This window comes from Desmodus rotundus, chromosome 3, assembly GCF_022682495.2.
Source record: "Desmodus rotundus isolate HL8 chromosome 3, HLdesRot8A.1, whole genome shotgun sequence".
Lineage (NCBI taxonomy): Eukaryota > Metazoa > Chordata > Mammalia > Chiroptera > Phyllostomidae > Desmodus > Desmodus rotundus.
Genome location: NC_071389.1, coordinates 88,666,444 through 88,680,383, shown reverse-complemented (window position 1 = coordinate 88,680,383; position 13,940 = coordinate 88,666,444). Strand labels below are relative to the sequence as shown.

Sequence of the window (13,940 nt, the reverse complement as noted above, 5' to 3'; positions counted from 1 at the left end):
AGGGATCCTGGTCCTGTGACTTTGAGATTAGGTGATAGCCTCTCTCCTCCCACTTCAGCATCCACTGTGGGGCCTGTCACAGAAAGATGGGGGCAAAGGAACAAGTTTCAAGCTACACCCCCTGATTTAGATGAGTCCTTAAAGCTTCACTGCAAAGAACTTGAATCTGGCTGCAGTGATGCTCAGATTATAGGATCTAAGGAATATTCAGGTTTTAACCACCCAAAGTACATCATCTAATACTAGGGAAGTGCTTTATACCTGCCCAGTTAAGTTTATTGACCATCTAGGAAATGAAGGTTGTTTTCCCTATTTGTAAATAATAGTGTTTTGGTTAAGGAGTATCAAGCTCTTCCACTCAAAAGTTTCTCCAACCTTTCAGTTTCCCACCAGTTATTTTTAAATATAAATTAATATATTTTATTTAAAATGACCCTGAAACACCAGTTCAATGGCTGAATGCCTTCCTAATTTCTCCTCACTATTTATCTGAACTTATTATCTCCCTCCACCCTACAGTCTCACAGTGGAGACTGAGCCCCACCCCACCTCATGAAGAAATAATGTCCTTTAATGCACTTTCTCTCCTTCCTTTTGAGAAGTCTCGACCCTGCTATTAAAGGAATTGAACAATACAGGCCTGTTGATTTCCTTGCTTTCAGAATGGGCAGGAAGAGCAATGCTGTCCCCCAGGATGCAAGGCACTCCACTCCCCCTGAATGACACATGACTTCCTGAGCACACTGTAGGTTTTCATTCTTCTCATTTTCATTGTTCACATTGCTCACTCTTCCAGCCTGGGCATTATTTTCCTTTCTGCCTTACTAAATTCTCCTCATGGTTTAAGACCCATCAGAAATAAACTCCACATAGAATCACCCTTTGGATTTGTAGGCAAAGTGGAAAAACAACACGCAGCCATCACATGGTTGAAGCGGATCAATCGCATTCTTAGTGTTTCTCTGGTAAAGCAAATAACCGAAAGTTTGTGATAACGGAAAATTCCATCCCAAGCTTCTCTTTTTCTAAATAATACCTTTAAATGTTAAGTTATTGCATATTCCATTTCAAGACAACAAAGAGGAATTTCAGTATCTAGTTTGGCAAAGCCTGTTAACTTAGAATGGATGTTAAAATATTTGGAGATTTGCCAAGTGGACATTATACAGATACTGTTTACATTATTATTTCCTACTGGTCAATAACACAGGGGTTCAATATACAAGGCTGAGGGTACAGGCATTAATAATGTTTCTATATTAAGAAATATAGACAACTAGCCAAATTAAGAACTTTCATGATACTTCTGTATTCAATCCATTGTTTCAAGTGGCATTGCTTGTGTGCTGAAAATATAGCTGTTTCTTCTCTCTCCCCTTTTGGCCATCCTTGGGCAAATTTTCCCACCCTCAGGTTTTGTCTTTAAGAAATACCTATGGGAGGACTTTAAAAAAAAAACAAAACACAACCCTCTTGTTGCAATAGTGTAAGGCTGTTTACTGTTCCATCCTCATAGGCATCTGGCCTGCTTATCCAGAGCAGACACCATGCATTTTTTTTTTCTTTTTCTTGTTTTGCTACTGAGACTGAACAGCTCAGCCTTCCCAACCTGCCTTCGACTGCAGGCAAGGACAAGGTTGACTCTTGTAGCCCTAGCAACCGTGCTTGTCGTTCTCTTTGTAAGCAATTATTCCCGAACAAGGCAATTATTCTGGCTAGACATATTTATTTTCCCCTAGGGCCACCTTAAAAGCTTACTCTTCATTCCATTTAGAAGTCTTTACTTTTTTTAAGTTTTAAGAAATTTTTCCAGTTGTGATACTGCCTAGAATACAGCTGCAAAATGAAGAGGGTATCCTTTCTTTGAAATGAGGGGAGACTCGGAGTTTCAGTGAAATAAGGAGATAATCAAAGGAGAGAAAGAGTATCCTCTGACACCTTTGCACCTCCAGACTTTGTGTGTGAAGGGGCACGGGATGCACTTGCTGAGGCTGCAAGACCCGGAGAAGAAGGAGCTGAGGGGAGCTGCACCGCAAGGGTTTGCTGCTTGCCAGGCTAAGTCGGACCTCTGAGGGACATGGCAGGCGGTTGTAAAAGACCTTGCCTGTTGTGCTCAAAAAGTTGAATTTCATCCTGCTGTCAAAGGAGTATCACCAAAGACTCTAGGTGGAGGGGTGCTCCCAGGCAGCCTATGGAGGAGGAACAGGAACAAAATAAATCATGGTGCGAAAGTACACGTCAGCCCACATGTGCATACTGCACACGTTAAAGATAATGAAAATATTAGATGTGAATAAAGCCTCCTAAACTATGAGGTAAAGGTGCTAACTACTCCTTAATTAATAATGTATCCAAGGCTCTAAGGAGGCTTTAAGCTTGTAGATTTTCACAGAACATCAGATCCTACATATTGTTTGAGGTTTTTCTTAAATAAAGAAATTTCAACTGGGGTGGGGTGGAGGGATGGGGAGAAAAGGTACACAAGTGTAATTGAATAACAATAAAAAATTAAAATTAAAAAAAGAAAAGAAAAGAAATTTCAAGATAGGGCAAGGATTTAACATCCAGGGTCACTAAGGTATTCATGATTGGGAATTAGAGGAAAGTCTAGAGTTATTTTTCCATCCCCTCAGCCTTGTAATGTAGAAGTATGAACATTACCTTACTCATACTAATTTTTTACCCACACGTATGTGTTGAATGAGTGAATGCAGTCCGCATCCCCCATGGTTCCAGGTGCCCATGGATAAATGAGCTCTTACTTAGAATTGGCAACAGAGCAACTGGTATCTTTTATTTTGACAAACAAAAACTCTGACCAGACTAACCAGCTAGATTAAATGATTAAAAAACAACTTTCAATTGCATTTTAGGGGAAACCATAAAAAAATGTGTTTCTTCTTGTGTATCGAGGAAGGGCTGTCCACTAAGTCCCACAACATCGCTCACAGGGCATGGTGCACATCACTCTCCCACCTTTCACTGAGCATGTGATCTTAGATCCCCGCTTGCTTCTTCTTTAATAGGATGTTTCCTGTGGTCCCTTCCAGATTCAATGAGCTATATAGTACAGTATGCGTGAGGTGAATCTGCCAAGCAGTGACCGAATTCAAGTGTGACTATGACCCCTGTCCTGTAGGAGATTATATCTTCCCTAGGATTCAAAACACATACAACTGAAAATATAACCAACAAAACAGGAAAGATTATGGTTAAGTTCCATACAAGAGGTTTTCTACTAAATGTCATGGAAGGTCAGAGAATGAAAGTTTCCTTTGGAGCTTGAGTGGTTAGAAAGGGCTTCCAATGGTTAGATTCGACACTCAGAGCATGGAGGGGGCATTCTAGTTGGAGAAATCATAAGAGAGAGCAAGAACATGAAACCAGGAAAACCAGTGTAGAGAACTATCCCAGAAAGAAATGTGAATCTAGAACTTCTCTGGCATGGCAGCAGAGATAAACATTCAACTCAGTAAACCATTATCTCAAAATACCCATTAGGGGACCAGGTGAACTTCAGGAGTGTTGGGACTTTTGCCTCCTGTTCCTATGATAGCCCAGCAACTGGACGAGGGCCCGGCACACACTGCATTCAATACTGTTGAATGGGTCCAGAATCATCTGGGCATCTGAAAAGTGCAATTTTCAACTATGAATCAAAGGAGTGTTGAAACCCATGTTTACACAATGTTTTAATTTGTGTATTAGAATATCATGGACTAGGACAGCCCTCCATGATTTTTTTCTTTAAGTTGATTTCTAGTTACCCGGAGCTATGGTTTGACTGTACAAGTAGTGCTTTTTCCTCTCTTTTTTCAGCATAGGGCTACAGAGACCTAACTACAAACGCATATCAGCAGTGAACTCTATTCTCAACATCTCATGCATCTTACCTTTGTTTAATTGCATGTACTAATTCAAACTTCATTATACCTTCATAATTGTTCTGGGACTTGTTTTTCCATTCTCAATTAACTGCTATTCTTCAGCTGGGAATGAAATTGAGGGGACAGAGGCTTGAGCAGAAACACTAGCTTTATAAATGTTAAATAATAGCAAAAAGGGCACTTAAAGGACTGGCACTGATAAAGTTTGTTGAAGTAGCATTGAGAGGGTAGGTTATATTTGCAGAAAGGTTAAGTAAATGAAGTGAGATTTTATCATTCCTTGGGCTCACGGATAGCTATTCCTTAAAAGGTCATTTCTGTGTGTTTGCTTTGTTATTATAGCATGTCAAGTGACTCAGGGAATCATTCTTAAGTGTAAAATATGAAGATTAATTTCTTTTTCCCCTTGAACTAAGAATAATTCACCAGAAGAAAGAGAATGGTGGCAGTCCAATTCACTTTGGATAGCAAGTGAGTAATTGTGCTCTGGGTGACCAGACGGCTTGTAAATGGAGCTTTTTTTTTTTGATGATGATGATAATGATGCTAAAGAGAAGAGGAAAGGAGAGACTTTCAAGTACATCTATAACTAAAACGACAATTCTCTCATAACTGAGAGTCCTCCAGTGCAGTTCACTGGGGAAAATCCACCTTCTCTTGGGATCCAATCATTTTACTTTCTATACCATTCATCTAATTAGCAACAGAAGAAGTTGTTGTCTAAATCATGAAACCAAAAGCATTATTTCAAACTCTCATCTTAGAGAAGGAGGAGAAATTAATGCACAGAATTTTAAAGGCTAAGGTGGCGGGACCAGAAGGAGGTCATGCTCCCTCATATCATGGTACTGTGAGTTGAAGTGATCTGCATCCAATTTTGATGCAGCAAAGGTATCGTGGAAACACTTCCTGAAAGCTAAAAGATGCTAAGCAAATACTTGCAAAAGACAGTACACACAGATTCAAATAGGCAAATTCAAAGCTTGCACTGATAGGCAGCAATCGTCTGGTAGCGTAAATGTAGCAATTAGAAATACGAAAAGTCTGAAATTTAGGGGCTTAGAAAATGGAAAGTAAATTACCCAAAATAAGTCACAGTCAATTAACATTTCAAGATGAAATTTACCACTAAATTTACATGTGAAGTTAATTACTTAACCCTAGCAGAATAACTGACTCAATTGTTTTACCAAAACATGTGTTTTCAAAAGTATTCAGCCAAACTAGGGGTGTCTATAACTTGGGGATAAGGATAGTTTAGATCCACAGTTTGCAAACTTCTTTTTAACATCTCATCACCAGAAGGGGTTGTTAAAAACACAGGTTACAGGGCCCTGACCCCAAGAGGTCAGTAAGTTGCAGATGGAACTTAATAATTTGCTTTCCTAACAAGGTATCGGAACCAACGATTGAGAACTAATGAATTAGAGACCAAAATTCTTTATTTTCTTGGTCAGTGACCACATCTGATCTATTTGGCAAAGACTAGGCAATTTACTCTGAAATATAACAAAACACCTGGAGGGCTATCAGTGGGGAGGGGGAGGGAAAGGATGGGAGGGAAGGTACAGGGAATAAGAAGCATAAATGGTAGGGGCAGTTAAGAATAATATAGGAAATGGAGAAGCAAAAGAACTTATATGTATGACCTATGGACATGAACTAAGTGGGGGAATGCTGGTGGGAAGGGCAGTACAGAATGGAGAGGAATAGAGGGGAGAAAAAAATGGGACAACTGTAATAACATAATCAATAAAATATACTTAAAAACAAAACAACCAATGTTTTAGGATAAACAATACTGTACAATTTGGAAATGCTTAATAAACATGAACTCAAATGGTGGATTACCTGATCCCTTGTAAAATTTAGTATGGAAAGCAATAGGACCTCCTAGAAAGAGTGAAAGGAAATCAATATACAGAAAGGGGCTAGTGCTTTTATTTGAGTGAGAGAAACCCTAGGTACAAGCCGTCCTGACCCAAATGCTGTCTCTAATTTACTGTACACAGCACGCACACCTGTGCATGACCCCAGTCTTTCACAAAATGTGGGTAGGATTATTTACTGACAAACACTGATGTTCTGAGTATCTAGTGTGCCAGACGCTGAGATGTAGAAGAATCAAAACAATCAAAAGATAAATAAATGAGAAAAAAACAGAAAATACCAAATATCGGTGCAGATGGGGAACAACCTAAATGTTCACGTCCTGCTTGTGAAGTGTGAACTGGTACAACTGTACAAAACTGGGGATCTCTACAAAGGCTGAGCATAGGCATATCCTGCGACCCAGAAATTCCATTCCTAGGTGTTTATTCATCAGAAATGTGTATGTGTTTATAAAAGGACGTAGAGCCCAATGTTCACTGCAGCCATACTCATAACAGACCCAAACACTCACGAACAGTTATACATCAGGGTGTCTCAACCTTGGCATCACTGGCATTTGAGGCAAAATGAGCTTGTTGTGGATGCTTTTTTTGGTGCATTTTAGGTTTAGTGGAAGCCCTGGCTAAATGCCAATAGCACCCCCTGCCAGCCCAGCCCAAGTTGTGACAAGCAAAAATGTCAGCAGACATTGCCAATGTTCCCTGGGGGGCAAACTCATCCCTCCCACCGCACCCACCTTCTTCTAACTGCAGTGATAATGAATGAATATCAATGCCTGCAATAAAAACAAAAAGCAAATCTCACAAACATAACATGGAGCAAAAAGTGCCAGACAGAAAAAGAGTACAGGCTGTGTATTTCTATGTATATAAAGGACAACAGCAGGTCGAAGTAACCTATGGCAGGCGTGTCAAACTCATTTTCACTGGGGGCCACATCAGCTTTGTGGTTGCCTTCAAAGGGCTGAATGTAGTTTTAGGACTGTATAAATGTAACTACTCCTTAACAGTTAAGCGAGAGCTCAGTGTTGCCACCAGGTAGAAACACGGTGCCGGGCTGGATAAAACAAGGTGGAGGTCAGGATTCAGCCCATGGGCCTTGTGCTTGCCACCTGTGACCTATGCTGTTTGACATTAGCATTGTGCCTGGGATGTTGGTCGTGTTCTATGCCTTGATGTGAGTTACATGGGTGTGTTTGTTCATGACAATGTGTCAAGCTGAATACTAATGATAGATATGTACACTTTTCTATGTTATACAGTATTTTACCAAAAATGAATGCATGAATAAGTCATGGGCCTCCTAGGAAAACTCTTGCAGGGGAGTCTTCAAGGTGAATGGGAATCCGGTCATTCTCAAATAACTGATATTTATGGCTATTACTTATGACCAAATACTCTGCCGTACCATACACTAGAACCCACGTCACCTCTTTTTTTTAAGATTTGATTTATTTATTTTTAGAGAGAGGGGAAGGGTGGGAGAAAGAGAGGAAGAGAAACACTGATGTGAGGGAAAACATCTACCGGTTGTCTCTCATATGCACCCTGATCAGGCACCGAACCGCAACCCAGGCATGTACCCTGAGTTGAACCCTGAGAGGAATTGAACCGGCAACCTTTTGTTTTGCAGGACGCCACCCAACCAACTGAGCCACACTGGCCTGGACAGCCCACATCACATCTTCTTTAAGCAGACTGACTGGTAAGGGTGTTTCTACTCTGGTACCTGACGCTTGCCACCCTTAGCCATGACCCAACAACCACTGCTTCCTACCAGTGAGGAAAGTCCAGAAGAAAAGGAGCCAAAAGAAAACAAAACAGGGCATTACAATTTAATTCAAAAACCCTTTGTGTTCATCAACACTGAACTGCGTGCCAGCCCTTAAGGGACTTGTCATCTAGATCAGATAAGGACAGAGGAGGCACCTGCACTGAAAAGAGAACATCTGTTATAACAAGGTACCAAGAAGTATGAATGACAAAGCTGATAGCTGGCATTAGGGGCTATCACCCCTCTTGTCCAATGAGGAAACTGAGACTTGGAAGCTCACTGTTCTCCCAGGTAACCTCCCAGTCCACGGTCACTCAGTTGGGAGGGGCTGGCACAGGACTCGAATGTGAGCAGCTTTACTCCAGAGCTGTTGCCACCTATTCCCTTTCAGGGCCAGAAAGGTATTGGCCTCCCCACCCATATCTGCTTCATGGAGAAATCATGAGGAATAAGGAGAGCTGTGTTCACTTCCAGTAAGACCCACGCATTCTTTTTTTCCAACACTCCTTTTCTTTCTGTCACATTCAATCATCAGCATGTGTTGAGAAGACACCTAAGCCTGAAACACTTGAACATTTCTTTTCCTTTTCTCCCAACATCTTTTCTTTATTGTTCAGAAAACCATCAAGACAAATATTTTTCTTTCGGCTCATATTATCACTGACTTCCAAATTCCATCTCTCCATCCAACTCTTCAGGTGATCACATTTCTGCATGGTTTGACCAGTATCAAGCAGAAGGCATGATCCAGGGAATATCTGGCCCATGCAGGACTGGGTGTCAGATGGCCTGGCCTTGGAACTAATTAACCAGGCATGGTAATAATCTCCAGAACAGAGCTCCTATGAATCAGGCTTATCTCTTTCTGCCTGCAGAGAACAACTCACTGAATCCAAAGTGCCTCCCCTGTCTTGACTTGGGACTCCAGGTGCTGAGATCCTGCTCTCCTGCTTCCTAGACTCCCAGCCTTCTGTAATTCTCAGAACACCCACTCTCCAGATCACTTTTGCCAAGTTCGTTTTTAAGCTTTCCTTTCTGAGAGGACTAGGTCTGAAACTACCCAGATGACTGTACTGACCGGGGTCTGTTACACTACCACAAGAATTCCATCAGAATCAGTTACAAGTTTTACAAAAACATACCACCAAAAAAGTTGAATAATTGCTTTCAGTTGGCCCTTTATGTCCCTCCCCCTCCCTTCCCCCTGCAGGAGAGCTGACCTGTACAGAATGTATCAATGGGCTCTAGCTCTGGTGGGTTTTCCAGTGACAGGGAGACGATCAAGGCGTTTACTACCCAGCTCTTATCTTGCCACTTAGAGCAGGATAGCTGTCTCCTTTGACTGCAGTTATTTGCAAAGGGGCCCTGTCCACAGTACTTTTTCTAGGTCCTTCTTGACTGGCCTAATTTGAGCATACTGTCTGTTTTCTTGCTAGAGCCCTGACTGATACAATAATAAAAGATAACATTGAGCTGATACTTATCAGGTGCCAGGTATTTGGTCAACACTTCTTGTAGATTACCATTTAATGCTTACAACAACTCTGTAAAAGTAATTAGCACATTATTATCCCCGTTTTACAGATAAGCAAGTGAGACTTCATTACCCAAGTTCATGAATTCAGGTAGCATTAAAGCAGGACTTTGAATGTATTATTTATATGCTTTTCTGCCTCCTAATGCAAATAGACTTATAAAGGTATCAAAATCCATTCAGAGCTCCTTATTTTTTCCCCAGGGACCAAGGCTATAGCTGGTAAGAGGTAGATCTGCATGTCCTGGGTCCAGGACTTCAGCTAAGCACCATGAGAGGACTGGTTGCTCATAGAGTGGGACTGAGAAAATAAGTGAATGTACTGAGGTTAACGGGAGCCAGGTTCCTCACTACTGGAGAAGGAAGGGGAGAGAATAAACCCTGTGTTGTTGGATTAGAATTAGAGATACTGTGAAATTGTGTTTTTTAATATATATTAAAAAATTAAAATATAGATAAGTATGCATGAGTAAGATGAAACCGTATATAAATTGGAGTACATGTTTGAGAATGCACCTGTGGAAATTTCGGCCAAGATGGTGGTGTGGTAGAAATGCTTAGTTTCCTCACACAACCGAAAGAAGGGTAACAACCAATCTAAAAACAATAAATGACCACAAGTGCCAGAAAATCAAACTGCATGGAATTCCAACAACCAAGGAGTTAAAAAAAAACATTCAATGAGACCGGTAGGTGGGCAGCCGAGTGGAAAGGATGTGCGAGACAATTTTGGCCAGGTGGGGCTCGCCAAACAGGAAGATAAAGACTCAAAGCTAGCTGGAAACTATTGTGAGGATTGCTACAGTGGGAGAAACTCCCAGTCTCAAATGAGAGAGTTTGACAGAAAGTAGGGCTAGAGCAGAGCAAGTGAACCGAATTGTTCCATCTCTGGCCCCTCCTCCACAGACAGCACCACAGCTCAGCAAAGAGGGTTGCCCCACCCTGGTGAATACCTATGGCCCTGCCCCCTTACAACATATCAGGTGCACTGAGACAAAGAAATATGGCCCAAATGAAAGAACAAATCAAAACACCAGAAAAAGAGCTAAGCGACAAGGAGACAGCCAACCTATCAGATGCACAGTTCAAAACATTGATTATCAGGATGCTCATAGAACTGATTAGCTCAGTTGCAAAATGAAGGAACAAATGAAGGCTACACAAAGTGAAATAAAGGAAAATGTACAGGGAACCAACAGTGAAGGGAAGGAAACCGGGACTCAAATCAACAATTTGGAACAAAAGAAAGGAATAAACATCCAACTGGAACAGAATGAAGAAACAAGAATTCAAAAAAATGAGGGGAAGCTTAGGAAACTCTGAGACAATTTAAATGCTCTAATATCAGAATTATAGGGTTGCCAGAAGGAGAAGAACAAGAGCAAGATATCGAATACTTATTTGAACAAATAATGAAGGAAAACTTCCCCAATCTGGTGATGGAAATAGACTTCCAGGAAGTCCAGAAAGCCCAGAGAGTCCCAAAAAAGTTGGACCCAAAGGAACACACCAAGACACATCATAATTAAGTTACCCAAGATTAAAGATAAAGAGAGAATCTTAGAAGCAGCAAGAGGAAAGGAGAGAGTTACCTACAAAGGAGTTCCCTTAAGACGATGAGCTGATTTCTCAAAAGAAACTTTGCAGGCAAGAAGGGGCTAGAAAGAAGTATTCCAAGTCATGAAAGGCAAGGACCTAAATCCAAAATTACTCTATGTAGCCAAGCTATCATTTAGAATGGAAGGGCAGATAACGTGCTTCCCAGACAAGGTCAAGTTAAAGGAGTTCATCATCACCAAGCCCTTATTATATGAAATGTTAAAGGGACTTATCCAACAAATAGAAGAAGATCAAAAACTATCAACAGTAAAATGACAACAAACTCACAACTATCAACAACTGAACCTAAAAAAATGAAAACAAAAACTAAGCAAACAACTAGAACAGTAACAGAATCACAGATATGGAGATCACATGGAGGGTTTTCAGTGGAGAGGGGGAAAGGAAAATGGGGGGAAAGGTACAGGGAAGAAGAAGCATAATTAGTAGGCATAAAATAAATGGGGAGGGGTTAAGAATGGTACAGCAAACAGAGAAGTCAAAGAACTTATATGTATAGCCCACAGGCATGAACTAAGGCGGGTGGTGGGTGCAGAATGCTGGAGGGTTGGGGTATACACGGCAGAGGGGAGATAAAGGGGGAAAACTGGGAAACCTGTAATAACATAATCAATAAAATATCCTTTAAAAATAAAATAAATATTAAAAAAGAGAATTCACATGTGATGTGTGTCATCGTGTATACAGACATTATGTATACAATACATATTTTTTTTCTAGCTCTGATCCCTAAAAGGTCATAGTTGTAATAATGCCTTTGAGTTCTCAGATCTTGGTTTCTAAATATTATTCTTTACTAAATGCAGTGAGGATTCCTTAAAGAAAATGGCTGACTCCAAGACCTGGGCAGGTTAAGTATAATGCAAAATTAACAGAATGTCTCATGCCAGAAGTAAGGAAGTAATCAAAAAATATGGGAACATACTGAAAAGACATAGGAATCAGCTTGAAGGGGCACCACTGGCTAAGCCTGGAACATTTGAGCAGCAACGTAAGTATAAATAGTAATGGGTTGTAATCCGATGAATGAAATGGGAACCCACATCCATAAAAAAACAAAGAAAAAAACCAAGTGAGCACATGGGGAAAAGAGAAGGCTCTACCTTACAGGTGAATGTCAACTAATGAACACAGAAGGATGGAGTTAGAAAAAAATTCACAGTTTGGCAACCAAACGGTAATCATTGGGTCAGACAAGAACCATCACTGGACTGCAGAACTGGAGCGTGAACATTTGATGAAGAACAGGATATCTAAATAGTCTCAAACTGTCTCTCCATAAAATACTTAGTAATTAGTAGTAAATATGAAATACAAATCTGTCGAGTAGATCTTACCCAAGTAACAAAAGTTAACATTGCCACTGTCAGAACAAGTCAACATGGCATGCTCCCACACCATTATTGCTCTGGCATCTTTGCCCATAACTTGAATCTGATCATGAGGAAACATCAGACTTCCATTCTTCAAAGATGATGAGACCTTGAAAAGCACAAATAGACTAAGAAATTGTTCCAAAATAGAAGAGAATGAAAAGATATGACATCTAAATGTAGCTTGAAATCCTTAATAAGATCCTAATTTTATGAAAGACATTATTAGTAAGTACAACCAGTGACACTGGAATAGGGTGTGTGGATTAAAGAGAAATGCTGTACCACTTGATGATTGTACTATGGTTATGTAAGAAAGTCTCTCTGTTGCTGGTGTTAGAAATATACGGTGAAATAGTAAGGAGCAACTAGCAAATGGTTTAGGGAAAATGTATAAGAAAGAGAGTGAGAGAGAGATAGGAATAAGATAAGGCAAATGTGATAAATTGTTAAAGTGTTATGGGTTGGGAAATGTGGGTGAAGGGTATAGGAGAGCTCTTTATATTCTTACAAGCATAGTAAATTTGAAATTAGTTTAAAATAAAAGGTTGAAAACTCATTAAAATCTTTAAACATTTTCTAGATAGTCAAAGACTAGCATTTTTATTAAATACATTGCTTCAGGCACAGGAACTTCTGAAAGGCATCATGCTTTATCCTAAACTAGGGGTCAAACAAACACAGATTAAGTCATTCTATTTTCTGGATCCCCAGTTCACATATCTGCAAATGGGAGGTGATAACATCTACCTCCTTCAAGGATTTCTGTGAAGTTCAAATAACTTAAATAAAGCATGATGTTAAGTCTCTGCTCTCTCCTTGAGAAAACACTTGTGCTGTGGGATTTCTTTAACAGTGCCAGGATTGGAGTCTTCTAGGATGTGGAAATAGCCCCATTCTATAGAATTAACTAGGCCATTCATTAAAATATGATTCTACCTAAAGACAGGTGTGTTGTTAATTACCAGATTCAGCTCTTCTCTTCCTTTTATGGCCTGGCCAAATGGAAAGTCTGCCCCTCTGAGATTTTGAAATCTAGTTTCAATTTGGGATGGTATATTAAAGAAGTACTTTTCAACAATTTTCTCACCATGGCACATATTGAAAACAATCATTTGCCTGGCACCTATACAAAAAAAATGGACAGTGCTGGCTGGTGTGGCTAAATGGACTGAGTGCTGGCCTGCAAGCCGAAAGGTCGCCAGTTCGATACCCAGTCAGGGCAGGTGCCGGGGCTGTGGGCCAGGTCCCCAGTTGGGGGCACTTAAGAGGCAACCAATTGACATATCTCTTGCATATTGGTGTTTCTCTCCCTCCCTATATCCCTCCCTTTCCCTCTCTTTAAAAATAAATAAATAAAATATTTAGCAATATAAGAAAATAACCTACTTTTTAAAACACGGACAAAGTTCTTTGAACGAGAGGTGTTTGTGCAAGGGGTTCCAACTGCCCTGGGCCTTCTGTGCCACACAGACTTCTGGGGTCAATAGGCAGCCAGTCGACAAACACTGCCAGCACAGCACATGGTGTGCACAGCAGGAGGACAGCAATGAGCACACAATTAACAAGGAAAGAGACTGCCATTACAGGACACAGATGGGTAATAAGCTAAAGCACATCACACACTTTGGCAAAAGACAGAGCTATTTCTAGTTGCACTATGAATGAGAATGTGCTGAGATATATGACCTTCCAAACAGGCTCAGGTTTGTATTCTCAGGCACCACGTCTTATCAATAGTGACTTACCATTGCAATTAACTTCACTTTCAATCCTGCTTTGTTCTTTTTTTTTTAAAGATTTTATTTATTTACTTTTAGAGAGAGGGAAAGGGAGGGAGAGAGAAAGTGAGAAACATTG

General features: G+C 40.4%; 1 protein-coding gene across 3 annotated transcripts in view; it reads right to left on the bottom strand.

Annotated features, from left to right (window-relative positions):
- Positions 1–13,940, bottom strand: part of GCNT2 (glucosaminyl (N-acetyl) transferase 2 (I blood group)) — a 113,371-nt gene that overhangs the window by 74,174 nt on the left and 25,257 nt on the right. The window contains exon 2 of one of the 3 annotated variants that reach the window (XM_045189102.3): positions 967–2,189. The exons of the other annotated variants lie outside the window; for them this stretch is intronic. Within the exon in view, the coding sequence (XP_045045037.2) occupies positions 2,140–2,189 (50 nt within the window). The 3' untranslated portion in view covers positions 967–2,139. Of the gene's footprint in view, positions 1–966; positions 2,190–13,940 lie in introns of those variants that run through there. 3 annotated transcript variants of the gene reach the window in all.